This window comes from Lonchura striata, chromosome 14 (genome assembly GCF_046129695.1).
Source record: "Lonchura striata isolate bLonStr1 chromosome 14, bLonStr1.mat, whole genome shotgun sequence".
NCBI classification, from domain to species: Eukaryota; Metazoa; Chordata; class Aves; order Passeriformes; family Estrildidae; genus Lonchura; species Lonchura striata.
This window is the reverse complement of record NC_134616.1, coordinates 180,434-193,465: the sequence shown is the minus strand read 5'-3', so window position 1 is coordinate 193,465 and position 13,032 is coordinate 180,434. Positions and strand designations below refer to the sequence as shown.

At 42.2% G+C, this 13,032-nt stretch overlaps 1 protein-coding gene across 3 annotated transcripts in view; it reads left to right on the top strand.

Annotated features, from left to right (window-relative positions):
* The first annotated feature begins 6,175 nt into the window (after positions 1-6,175).
* Positions 6,176-13,032, top strand: part of ARHGEF6 (Rac/Cdc42 guanine nucleotide exchange factor 6) — a 38,768-nt gene continuing 31,911 nt past the window's right edge. The window contains exons 1-2 of one of the 3 annotated variants that reach the window (XM_021542155.3): positions 6,176-6,440; positions 7,451-7,534. In XM_021542155.3, the coding sequence (XP_021397830.2) occupies positions 6,276-6,440; positions 7,451-7,534 (249 nt within the window). In that variant the 5' untranslated portion in view covers positions 6,176-6,275. Of the gene's footprint in view, positions 6,441-7,450; positions 7,535-12,153; positions 12,299-13,032 lie in introns of those variants that run through there. The other 2 variants (XM_021542154.3, XM_021542156.3) reach the window with 2 other exon arrangements.

The following is a 13,032-nucleotide window of genomic DNA, read 5'->3' as shown; positions in this document are numbered from 1 at the left end:
AATGGGGGCAATTACTGTAGGTTAGCTTGTGCTGTATAACATGGTTTTCTGAATTTGTTATATCTTCTCTTATTGCAGGGGGATAACTTCTAGAAGATACCACTGAAATAGTGCTGGTTCATCTGTTGATGGCAGACATGAGTGGTGCCTGTACCAATATGTAAGGTAAATATTACAGCAGTGTAATAGCTGCAAGGAAGTTCACTGCTCATTGTATTTGTAGGTTTGAACAGATGTTCTTCATAGTTAAGTGTTGTTTTTGACTTCTGTTTAAATTTTGTAGGAGGAGGCTTAAGAAGGTTTTGTAAACCAACCAGCTTAGGAACAGCAGCAAGACACTACTTGTCTGCAAAAACAGGGCCAGTTTGATTATAGCTAAAGAAAAACATGTTTACAACTTCACTTCAAGTCATGGGGCAGAAAGTGCTGAGTATGAATTTTTATAACAGCTGACCATAAAAATTAGAGTTGCAATAATAAATGTTGTATAGACATTTATTCAGTCTTGTTAAATGTTGTGCTGGATTAGCAATTAGACTGAGTATAATCTTGCATTAGGAATTGATCTCTGCAGAAGTCCTGGGATTAAGCTGCAGACTTCAGGTGCCTCCAGGATGGTTTAAGACTGTAGAGCAGCTGTGTTTTGTTGCTCTAAAGCCTACCCTATTAAAATAATTTTTCAAGAAGATTCAAGAACAGCTGTCTTTGGATTTTATGTGAAAGTGTGTCTTGCTCCTGTTTCTCTGAAAACTCAGAAGGAAAAAAGTGGAAGTGGCTGTCATGCTAACCTAGCTTTCTGGAAAATAAAATTTCTCTACTAAATAATTGCTAGTAAAAAAATGGAAGTAACTTAGTGTGTGCAGAATTTGATAAAATCTAGTTGAGATTAAAGGATAAGGACAACTACATTTTCCAGCAGAAGCATTTATGTAAAGAAGCATGTGTACTCTTATTATGTACTTCATTGAGTCTGTAAATGCAAGAACCTATTTTGCTGTTAGTTTCAAATTCTACTTTCAAGAGCCAACTTTAAAATGGTAAAAAAGAAAAAGCTGTAGTTTGTGTAGTTGGTTTATCTGACAGCTGGTCATTGTTACCAGGGACATCCTATCCTGTGGGAAGGATAAGTTCTGTTGTATATTGTGTGATGTCTGTCGCCTCAGTTGGTTACAATTCATTCTCCCTATAGAGTGTCAGTAACAGCAGCTTAATAACAGTGCAATGCCCTTGACAGAATATGCTAGTAATGTTTTATAAACACTCCTGATAATTTGCTGCCGTTACCTTGATAATAAAGGAAAAATATGTTTTGTTTCAGATAATATACAGAATCATCACAAGTTTTTTTCTGTTCAGGGGATGCATGAAGTTAAGCAAAACAGAAGCTACTGCCCTACCAGCTTTTTATTTCTCTGACACTTGATAAAATTTCAACCAGCAAATGCTATCCTTGTCTTTGTTTACATTTTAAAATGTGACTGTTGAAATATTTAAATTAGTCTTACTGAAAGGATACTTCACAATAAGTGTTGCTAAATGTTAAGAAAACTTAACCTTTTTCCTTTAAAAATCACTGATGTCACTAGTGTGCCACTAAAGGGGATTATGGAAATAGGTCTAAAAATAGCATTTCCCCTTCATTTCCCCACTCACCTGCAAAAAACCACCAGGAGTCAGTTTTGAAATTTATAGTTTGACCCAGATGTAGGTCTTAAATCCTCTAATGAAGAGGATGAAATGCTGTCTTTAATGCAGCATTCTAGGAGACCTCAAAAGATATTGACAAATCATCATATAGGTTGTGTCAGAACATTTTAAACTAAATGTGTGTGCACCTCAGTTCTCTCTGTTGGGAAGCTGAAGCTTAATTATTCTTGACAAGTGAAAAAGCTTCCTTTAAAAAAAAAATAGGTGCTTTTTTTCAGTTTAGTAAATCTGTTGTAACCATGTTGTAATAAAATATGGATATTGGAGACAAAAGTGCACTTTGTCAGCCTTTTCTTCAGTTTCTAAATGTTTCCAGATCCTTAACAGGCATGGTACCAATGTTAAGGGAGCAGTAAATAGACCTTAATTTATGGCAAGGAGGGTAATAATAGCCTTGTGGAAAATCAGGGTGCAAATGAAATTGCCAGCTGTATACCTTCCCTTGATTGCAAGTTCTGTTTTATTTATAGCACATTATTGCTTACAGATTAATACCAGTATGTATACCAGTGTATAACAGAACTCCTGAGTAGCATGTTGAGATTACCAAGAGCTGGTGGGATTTTGTGGTGAGTAGAATTTGAAGGGGGAATACACCCAGGAATTGTGGTACTTAGTACCTGCCCTGGAGACAGTGTTACACAAGCAGTGTGCATTAATACAAGCTGTTCTCAGGGCATTTTGATTATTATAGTTAGCTATTGATGTGCTCTCATAATGTTGGAACAGATCAAATACAATCCAAATGCATTAACTGTATATATAAAATGAATTCAAAGATAATCTAGCATTTTTATCTCTTGGCTTCTGAGAGGGTACTAACTTGCATTTCCTTTTTCCAGTTGCAGCGACTAAAAGGTGGCAGTGCAGCAGTGGATGTGCATTGGAAAATCAAAGGATAACAAATCACAACTGATGCAGCCTGGCTTTTGAGTGTAGTGTTGCCCACCATTTTCTAGAGGATTGTGTAAGCATTCAGGAGTTGCCTTTGAAAGTAGCACTACCGATCTCTTGGATATACATAAAATTTCTGGTGGAAGCGAACCGCTGTCTGCCATAGTTCGCACCTTCCAGCAGTGCAGAGTGAGCTGGTTTGTTGCTCGTTACACACACATCCTAGCAGCAAAATACTTCGGTTGGCTTTTATGTCTGTGCTTGCCATTTATGCTGATAAAAAGAGCAGGTTACACAGAAGTGAGTCTTAGTCCTCTTGAATACAGAGGACTTCACCAAGAAAACACAGAAAGTTCTGCTTTATTACATTAACAGTTTTGCCCCAACCTTCTGGATTGAGAAGAGGGGAGTGTTGGTGTACTCAGACAGCGTTAGTGATGAATGGCCAGAATAATGAAGTGTTCCTCTATGTACACTGGACAGCAGTACATCTCTTGGGAGTAGGTGCTTCCTTCAAAACTTTGTATTGATTTTGATGTATTTTTCTCTTACATACATATTGATATGCCAGTGTATGTGACTGGAATCCTCAGGCACTGGTATTTCATGTAGAAAAGCCATGAACAATCATGAATAATAAAATTTATACTGACTTCATAAACCGATCTCATTTAAACAACCCTCAGTTCATAATGAGTAGCTAAAGAAGAAAAAGCATGTATACCTTGTCTAGAGATTTAAACTTTATGTTTGGGGTGAGGATATTGCTTTGAGCCTCAATTATGGGCTACAGATTCTAGGTGTAAATCTGTATAACAGATTGGTAGAACTGCAGTATTTCCCAGGGCAAATAAATTTACTGTTAACAAGTATTATGGGTTTGGGGTTTTATTTTCTAATTTAAAAGAAAAACATATTCTTCTCAGAGGCACTTGGATGGTAGTCAAGATTACTAGTGTTACATCTTGGAAGGTTATTGTTTCAAAGTGTTCTCAGTATCTCTTCTGCAAGGAGGAGGGACATTCTGTACTGACTCCTTTTACAGTACTCTATTAGCTTACAGTGTTGAGCACTGCTGTTCAGGCTGAACTGGATCATCCTACCTAAAGTGTAATGCCAAATGGCAGCTACTGTATGATTCGTGCCTGCCTAAAATCCTAATTAATGAGAATGTACTCTGATCTACAGTATTAGCTCATGGACAGAGTCAGACTTTGTTGTTGAAAGCTACCAGTTGAAACGTATCAATAGATTCTGCAGCAGACAAATACTCCAGTGCCGTTCTTTGTGGTTGAATGTTTTCCCTCTGCTGGAAAAAAATAATGAATTACTTAAGTATGTGTGACTTCAAGAAGAACCACTCAAAAATGGTTTCTGAATATGTGACTGCTCATCTCTTACCTTGCTCCTGTCACTGTGCTGTCGTGATGTGTATGCTGCCAGAGTCACAGGTAGTTGGGTAAAGTCACCCGCTTTTAAAACACTGTATTATTTACTCATCACTGATATAAATCAGGCTGTAAATAAGGTTTTTTAACTAAGTTGACTCTGCAAGAGATGATTGATGATTTGCTTGATTTGTTGCTGTCAGCAAGTACACAGAGGTGAAGCCTTTCCAAAGACCAGACCAGACACTGTTCCTTAGGGGCTCTACCTTAATACCTTGGGTTTGCCACAGAATTAATTTTGGTGTGGAAGTGGGTAAACAAGCTGGAATGTGTTTAGAAAGGATTCTAAAGGATGTGAGGTTGGGTATGAAGTGACTAATCAAAAACTCCATAAATTTTTGGACTTAATGAATATTCGTATCTGCAGGTCTTTCAAGCAGCTGATAAGTGTTCAAGATGTGGGAAGTATTTTCATTTAATTGTAGTCGCAGACATCTGCTTGGCTGTAGCAACTGCATGTGAAATAATCGTAAAACTAAACCCGCCCATCTATACCAAAGGTTTCCTTTAGAGGAGGAAGTAGGTGCAGTACTTCAGTGTTCAGGTTTGTGACACACTGACTTCCATGAAACAAGTATGCAATTCTCTCAGTGTTGGAAGTATTTCTCTTTACATCAGAAACTGCTGTGTTCTGATGAGGTGTCTTCTATATCTGAATGCGTGTCCCCACTGATAAATAAGCATTAGTAGTTGTCTTGGCTACCTACAGATTTGAAGAAAGATTTATGAAATTATGGATAATGTATGTATTTCCTTCTGTAAAGCAGTAGCGTTCATGACAAGTGGTAAAGAAAGCCCAAAGCAACTGAATTGCCAACGGGTCATAATTTTGAAATATTTTGCACACATAAATTTGTGTCTCACCAAAGAGCAGTGAGCTGTGATTGAGCTGTAACCCACTTTTTCCACAGTGCCTGCAGACATGTGTTAAGAGTATTTCCACACTACAGAGACCTGGAACTCATCCCAAAGTCCTGAAAAAGGTCAGAACTGTGTCTAAGCCTGAAAGGACAGTTCTTATTTACTGGTAGCTCTTAAAAGTTGTCCTTAGGTAGGTCCCAGTACCAGTCATAAGACTTGTAAAGTGGAGGCAAAACCATGCACATTTACTGTGTACAGTTTATCACTGCTGCTCTGTTTTTCCCGACCCTTTAAATCATAAGTAGTTTGGTAACACTGGGTTCTAGAAAGCTGCTTTAAGTAACAGGGTAGGAATTGGCTGAGTACATTTGTAACCAAGAAATTCTGGTCTCTAGGATACTTTGTTCCTGTTGGATTCTTCAAGCCATGATGTTCCAGCTTCATCAACAGAATTGCTTCATTTTCCATCTGTTCTGGTGAAAGGACGGTTATAAAGATGACTGGACTTTTCTGACTTGCTGTGATATGTAGTGGTGGTTAATGCTGCCTTGGGCAGGGTGGAAAACTACCTTCACAGAGGATCCTGAAGTGGTGGTAGAAAGGGACATCTTAATAAGACAAGTGAAATAGTTGGGAATTTTATTCTCAGCTTTGGATTACTTAAATTTCTGACCTTTTTGAAGTTATCCAGATAATTGTTTTGAGAGATGATCATCTTCCAAATAACCATTTTGGATTATATGTGGACTTCTGCACAGCAGTTGAAGAGAGGCATTATTTATGTGTTAAATATATGATCAGAATTTATTTTCAAAAATCAGACAATGGAAAATAGAAAATTACTGTAAAAGGCAATTTTAATAGCCACACAAAGTTGAAGATCTGTATTTAGTCCTACATTCCTCCAAAACATCACCATTTTGAATTCTGTTTTAACACTGGAAATACATCATTATTTACAGTGTTAAGAAATTTATTTCTTTGGGCAATAACCTTAAGTTCAGACCAAATTTACTAGGTGATAGGGTGCCAGCTGCCACAAGGAGGAAGTCCCTATGCGAGATACTTTTGGTGTAATAACTATCCATATAAAATACTTGCATCTATAATAATTTTGCAAAGATGTAGTTAACAATCTGCTTTCCCTGTCTCCTACTGAGTGCTAGAAACTATTTTATTTTGACAACAGTTTTGTACCTTAGATAACTTCTTTTAGTTCCTAAGATTTGGTTTCTGTAGCAAGCCAAAAAAAAAAAAAAAAAAGTAGTTTCAACTTGAGCTGCAGCAGGAAGATGTAATCACGGATGTGGGTTCCAGTACGCTGTTGTATAGGGGAACAGCTCTCAAACAGCAGAGCTCTCCACCATGAATCCAGAAGAACAGATTGTAACGTGGCTTATTTCACTAGGAGTCTTAAATTCCCCTAAGAAAATAGTGGATGATCCAGAGGGGTTCCTGAAAACTTCTCTGAAAGATGGAACTGTGCTTTGCAAACTCGTTAATCGGCTTCTTCCGGGATCTGCAGAAAAGGTAATGTTTCCTGATGTATTTCACTACGTTGAGACAGAGCCCTGCTCAATGAAACCCTGCCCTGGGCATTCTGAGGCCCAGTAACTCTAGTGAGAGGGCAAGGAGCTTCAGAGAGAAATGTCACATTTAAGTTCCTAATTGAAAGCCAAGTATGATTGTAGCTTTGGTTCCTGGATTTTGTTTCTACATCCAGAAAAAAAAAACCCTGCAAGGTTGCAGCTGACTCCCTTACCCATGTTCAGTCAGTGGCAGGAAATACTTGGTTTACCAGAGATCAGAATATCTTGATTTCGAATAGAAGGATATGCAGTGTGTCAGTGTTTATACATCAGTATAATTAATTACAACTGTAAATACATTCACTCTTTCAGAACTCTTACGGCAAAATGCTTTGTTATTTAGGAAATGCACTGGAGAAGCAGATTGGAACAGGAATAAGCAAATAAGGCTTGCATCTGTGCTATTTGGTCTGTCCCAAGACCAGCAAATCTCTTGGTACTGAAACCATGTGAATGCCGCCTGTTATAGTTTGACAAGGTGTGTATTCACAGTCCAGAAGTGTGATAAGAATCTGAAGGAAAAAAAAAGGGAAGGAGTCCAATGAGAGATAGGAACTGGCAACACAGAAGAGAAGCTTTTAAAAAAGCAACTACTCAAGTTTCTCCACCCTATAAAAAAGGAGTCTTTCATTATGCAGAATTCAGTTTTGCTAGCTCCTTATCTTTTTCTTACTTGGGGTGGTTCAGGGCAGCGTGTTGCTAAAGGTCATCAATCTCCCACTGTCACTTACAGCACTGTGGTATGTTGGCATTCAAAACAAGATGCCGACAGCTTCTATGTGTGCATCACTTCCTCCAGTGGCTTTCTTCCTGCTTCAACAGCTTGCCTGCCACCCCCACCCGCCCTCTGAAGAAGCTTCCCTAATTCAGTATAAAAGGCACATGTCAATATTCATGCAGGCCTTCTCAGTACTGGCAATGCAATGAGATCAGTGGATTTTCTTTCTTTAGTATTGCCTGGAGCCTAAAAATGAAGCTGATTGCATCAGTAATATTCAAGAGTTCTTGAAAGGCTGCACACTTCTGAAAGTGGAGGTAAGTCAACTTAGATCCTTTATTTTATTGTAACATGCCAGTTTGATCAGCCTCAAAGGAAACCAGATACCAGAGGGAAAAAGTTGGTATCAATTCATCATCCTTTTTATTAATATAAATCAGAGCATGGATGATTTAATATTCAGTCTGGGTATTTTGGAAACTGTACTAACTGTGAGCTTAACAGATTCTCATATTTTGAGACAAAACATGCAGCAATAACAGGAGGTCTGTCTAAACAGACTTCAACCTGGACCTGTTAATAATATTTTTTTCATTATTAGAAGGAATTGCAGATACTAGCCATGCTTTCATGGGAAGGTGAAGTATTCTTAATTCTGCACTATATTTTTCATCCCCTGCAGCTGTTGTGTAAGATTCTGCCAAACATATATTAAATTGTTCCTTACACAAAAAAATAGTCCTAATGAAGTGAAAAGATACCTTTCTTGTGGCTGCTCCTGATCCTATCTGTGTCAATTCTTATGCTTAACCATAGCTCATATTTGCAATATCAGATTATAAGTGAATCACTTCAGAATTCAATTAATTTTGCCATCAATTTTTTTACTAGCTAAAGACTTTTGTGTCAGACTTAAATTCCTGCAGTAAAAACAAAACAAAAACATCCTGCTGTAACTGTCTTGTTTGAAATATGCTCAATATTGTGGGGAAAAAAAAAAATTTCTGAAGACAAGTCTGCCAGAAGCAGGGACAGAATCCTTGGACATTATACAGAATATTCATGCACCACAGTGAGAAAAGTCCAACCCATAATAGCTCTGTTGCTGCATTTTTTTCCTTTGAAGGTCTAAACAAGAAAAGGGCCTTTCTTCTCTTTAGAGCTTTTTAGCTAAGCAGCATAAAAATGTGCTCATTCCAGAACTGTCTCCCTGGTCTTTTGTTGCCCAGTGATGCATTTCTTGGAGCCTGTTGCAGCAGCACAGTCTTAAGAGCATATATATAGTAAGAGAGATTTATAATCCCTGAAGGCCTATTGCATCAGGAGTCAGTTGTTGCCAGTCTTCTGATACTGACCATGTGATTTCCTCCGTTTTTCTGAGTTTAGTTTTCTGTTTGCAAACTAATAATAAAATGGTTGTGCTGGAAGGTATTTTAAAAAATGGGAATCTTAAACAGCTAAAAGGTAGGACAGGGGGACAGTCCTCACCTGTTGTGCAGTGCCATCTCATAACTTTGAAGCTCATTCTGTAATATTGCAATCACACTCCACAATTTTTAGATACTCAGAACAGGCAACGTGGCATGTCCATCTCCATCTCTGATCTTTCATGTGCCTTTTCTTCTTTGGCTTTAATAATTTCAAGGTTTCTGGCTTCTTTTTTCTTATTTATAACCCATTTCATCAATGAAATATTCTGAGCCTTCAGTAGCTTCCCTTATGCTCATGTGTGCCTTTCCTGTTTGCTGTGAGAGGAGACTTCAAAAGCTGAATAAAAACTTGAACCTATCTAGTTCAAGTTTAAATTTTGCAGTGCAATGACAACAATTTCTTCTTGGTTTTTTTTTTCTTTTCCAAAATATTGTCGTATTAGAGACCAAGTGAATACATGAATTTTGCTTTTTCCTAGCTCCTCTCTGTAGCCTCATGCAGAAGGCTTAAGGTAGGACAGCTGAAATGGTGGGCAAGACATGGCACAGGCAGAGTGCTTATGTTTCCTTCCGACTCTTGTCCCATGTTGCCAGCTTTTCTGAGTCCTCTCAGGCAAAGCCTCTGCCATCTGTTCCTTCTAAAAGCTGTTCTGTTTGGAACATCTTGACAAGGAGACTCTAAGCATCATTCCTATGGGTGATCCTCCCTCAAGCCTGATCCCTAGTTTGCCTTGGAAAGGGCCATTGCCCTTTAGGAGGTTATTTACTGCATCACATTTACTCTGGAAGCATGTCTGGAGCATCAGAATAGGCAGAGAATTTTCTGCTTCCAAGATCTATCAGCATTTAAGTTGCAGTGATCAGGTATTAGGTAAAAGGAAGATGAGCACAGAATAGGGTTCTGTTCTGCCTCAGCAACATAGCCTGAGGAAAGGGTAACATCACAAAAGGTCTGGGCTTACTATGTTTGAATTCTGTGACAGCCATCATGCTGCTTACCCCAACTATGGATATGAAAATCAAACCCCAGTGGTTCTCTCAAATTCTACCCTTCTCCAAATGCCAAAGTGAACTCTTGATCCTTAGATAGGAAGAAGTACCCTAGGGCTGGACCTGAGCCACTTCTGTCTTGAGACTGATAAGGGTATGTTAAGGTCAAATATTCTGTTCCTGTTGCACATGTGAACAAAAGAGGGTATTCTGAGGAAAATGAGAGTTCACAACTTATTTTCTGGATGCTGACTTGTAAAAAAGGGCTTCATCCTGGGGATTCTCAAACATGACATTAGCATGCCATCCTGGCATCCCTTGCCTTTATTGTACTCTGCCTTCCATTTGCTTTTGTCATGGGTGTTTGTGCAGCTGCCATGGAATACACCACTTCACTGGACATTGCCAGCATGCAGGAAATGTGGTCAGTGTGGAAGGTAGGGTTTCCAGCAGCTTTTGGTCCCACCTCCCACTGAACAGACATTGCTTGCCAGTCTTTCCCAGTAGGAGGGAATGCATAGAGGTTACCCTTTCAGAGCTACACATATGTACTTCCCTCCTACCCTTTGTTGTCCTGGTAACTAAGGAAGCGGAAGAAAGACACAGGCAAACAGCAATTTCTGTTGTTTTACAGAAGCAGTGAAACATTTGGACATAGGGATAGAAGGACACTCTGACCTTCCTGCTATGAGCTGGCTCCATTAAGATGAAGCCATTCTACAGGCTGGAGGTGTGAGCTGGAAGAATCCACCTCATGGCAGAGCATAAATAACAAAACTGTTCTTTAGCTTCAGCCCAGCACTGAAGCCTGAAATATTTTGCTGTTTCATGTGTGTTAGTCCTAAAAGAGATGGCAAGCAATCACCCCATCCTTCTAACCAGGCAGGTGTTGTAATGAGGTGAAATGAGACTGTGTCCAAAACTTTCCAACAGCTTTTCAGTGCTAGAATTTGATCTAGGTTATAAGAATATCAGTCAACCCAGATCTGCTGAGGCAAAGGACTAAGCAAAAGACATGGGCCCTTCATTGGAGCTTAAGTGTCCTTAGAGGATCCTTTCATGATTTGGACTGAGGAGCAGTACAGAAATCCTGAATGTGCTTCATTTACACTGTGGCTTCAACATCTGAGCCGTGTGTCTGACCCAAGAGCTGGTCCAGTGAGTGAGCACTGCTAAGGCAATGCCAGTTGGATGCAGGTGGGTTGAGGTGGGAAGTGGACAACAAAGGGTTCTGTCCTGATGGCCAGCTGGAGTCTAGTGTAGAAGAGACAGGGAAGAGATCATGATGAAAGAGAAAAATCATAGAAGGCTCCTGGCCTAGCTTGTGCTTGAGGACAAAAATGGGAACTTTGCTTTTGCTCTTGACACCAGTGTGCATAAAACAATAGCTGATCAATAGCTAAACATCATTTGCTAGTGAAGAAGCACAAGACCTTCATTCATCAGCCGCATTACATTGTTAATACAATTACAAAACTTCTGGCAAGGTCTGAATTTTGTGAACTAAGAACAGTATACACAAGATAAATCAACAGCTGAATTAAACCTGGCTGTCCAGAACAATCATAGAGTATGCAGATGGTAATTACCATCACAGGCAGCACAGAGGTTATTCTGCTGTTGGAGATGCCTGCAACCTCCAACAAATTACCTGGATTGAAGTAGTGGGAGAGCAGGTGAGAAATCATCACCCTTTTAGCTCCTCATCCATGCAGGCCCAAATCCTGCTCTGCTTTGGCTTCACTCCAAAGTGACATTACCTCTCCTAGCCAGGTAACATCAGAAGCAAGAGCTCCTGCCCAGCACCAACCAGCACAAGCACTGGAGAATGGGTCTGTCTGCAGTTAGAGTGACCCAGTGTACCAGAGACCCCTGGCTCCAGGTGTGTGGGCTGTTCCTCCATGGTCTTGGGACAGCTGGGCTTCACCCTGGATATCAGTGCAGCGCTCCATTCCTTGTCCACACTGCAGCCTGCTGGTGTGCTGAAGTATCTAGGGATTTTCCTGTTCCCTGTAAGAGAATGTTCCCCAAACAGAAGGGCACAGGCAGTAGAGATTAGGTCTCACTGCCACAACTGAACTGGGACTCATCTATGGGCCCTTCTGCAGTGTTTCTCTTCAGGGGGGTGCAAACCTGCTGCAATTACTGTTCCAATAGTGCGGGTTTTCCTTTCCTGTTCTATCTTTTCCTGTCCTTTTAAATTTTTCTTTTCCTCCTTTTCCCCCTTTGTTTTATTCCCTTCCCTCCCCCTCCCTCCCCTTTCTCCTAATTCACTTTTTCCCTTTCCCTCCCACCTTTTCCCTTTCCCTCCCCGATTTACTTTTCCCCTTTTCCTTTCTTTCCTCCTCCCCACCTCCAGCCTTTCTCCTCTTCCCTTTCCCATCTCTTTGCTCTTTGCTATCCGCTTCCTTCTCTTCCGGAGGTCTCCCGGTGCCTCCAGCCCGCGGCCGGCGGAGGGAGCTGCGGCCGCACGGCCGCGCCGCGTCCCGCAGCGAGCGGCGGGGCGGAGCGGGGCGGCGGCACCGCCTGTCACTTCCCCTTCCCTTCTCTTCCCTTCTCCGCGCTGCGATCCGGCTCCGGGTCAGAGCCGCAGCGGCCGCTCCGCAGCACCGCCCGCGCTGCCGCCATGCCCCGGGGCTGCGCGCCCGCCCGTCCGCCCCCGTGAGTACCGCCCGCTCCGCGGGTCCCCGCGGCTGTCCCGGCCCTCGGCATGGTGTCTCCGGGCAGCTTCCGCGGGTGTCCCCGCTGAAGGGGGGAACGGCACCGCGGCACCCGAGCAGAGCACCCGGAGACGGAGCGGTGGCTGCGCTGCGGGCGCCCCGCGGGGGCAGCGGCGCTCCCGCCGCCCGCCCGGCTCTGTCTCGTCGGTGCTGGCGGAGCTCCGGCCGCGCCGCCGCTCCCGCCGGAGGCAGAGTCAGGTCCAGTGGGAGCAGCCGGGTCGGCGAGCGCCCGAAGCGCCGCATCGCTGGGGAACGGGCGGCTCTACCCCCGTGTTCGGGTTTGGGGGGGTCGCGGCCGCGCTGGGCTTCGGGCTTGGCACCCAGCTGGGGGCTGTCCAACTTGTGAACAGCTCGGACTCGGAACACAACCCGGCTTTCCCTAACTTTTCGGTTCTTCCCGTCGCGGGACTGCAATTTTGGGTGCTGATAACTTGCTAGCCGTAGCCGCACCGCACCTGGGTCCCCTGTTCTCGTCCTTCCCGAAGAGCCGGGTGCTCTTCTGGTCGCGAAGCACCGGCTCCTGCTCATCCCTTTGCTGCCTGTGGCAGAGGCTGGCGGTGCGGCAGTGCAGAGCTTCTCTTGCCCGGTGCGATGCTTGACGGAAACAGCCAGAGTGTGTTACCGAGGGGAGCTGCAGTCTGTGAATAGTCAGAATAGCGTTTTAAAGGAGATCCT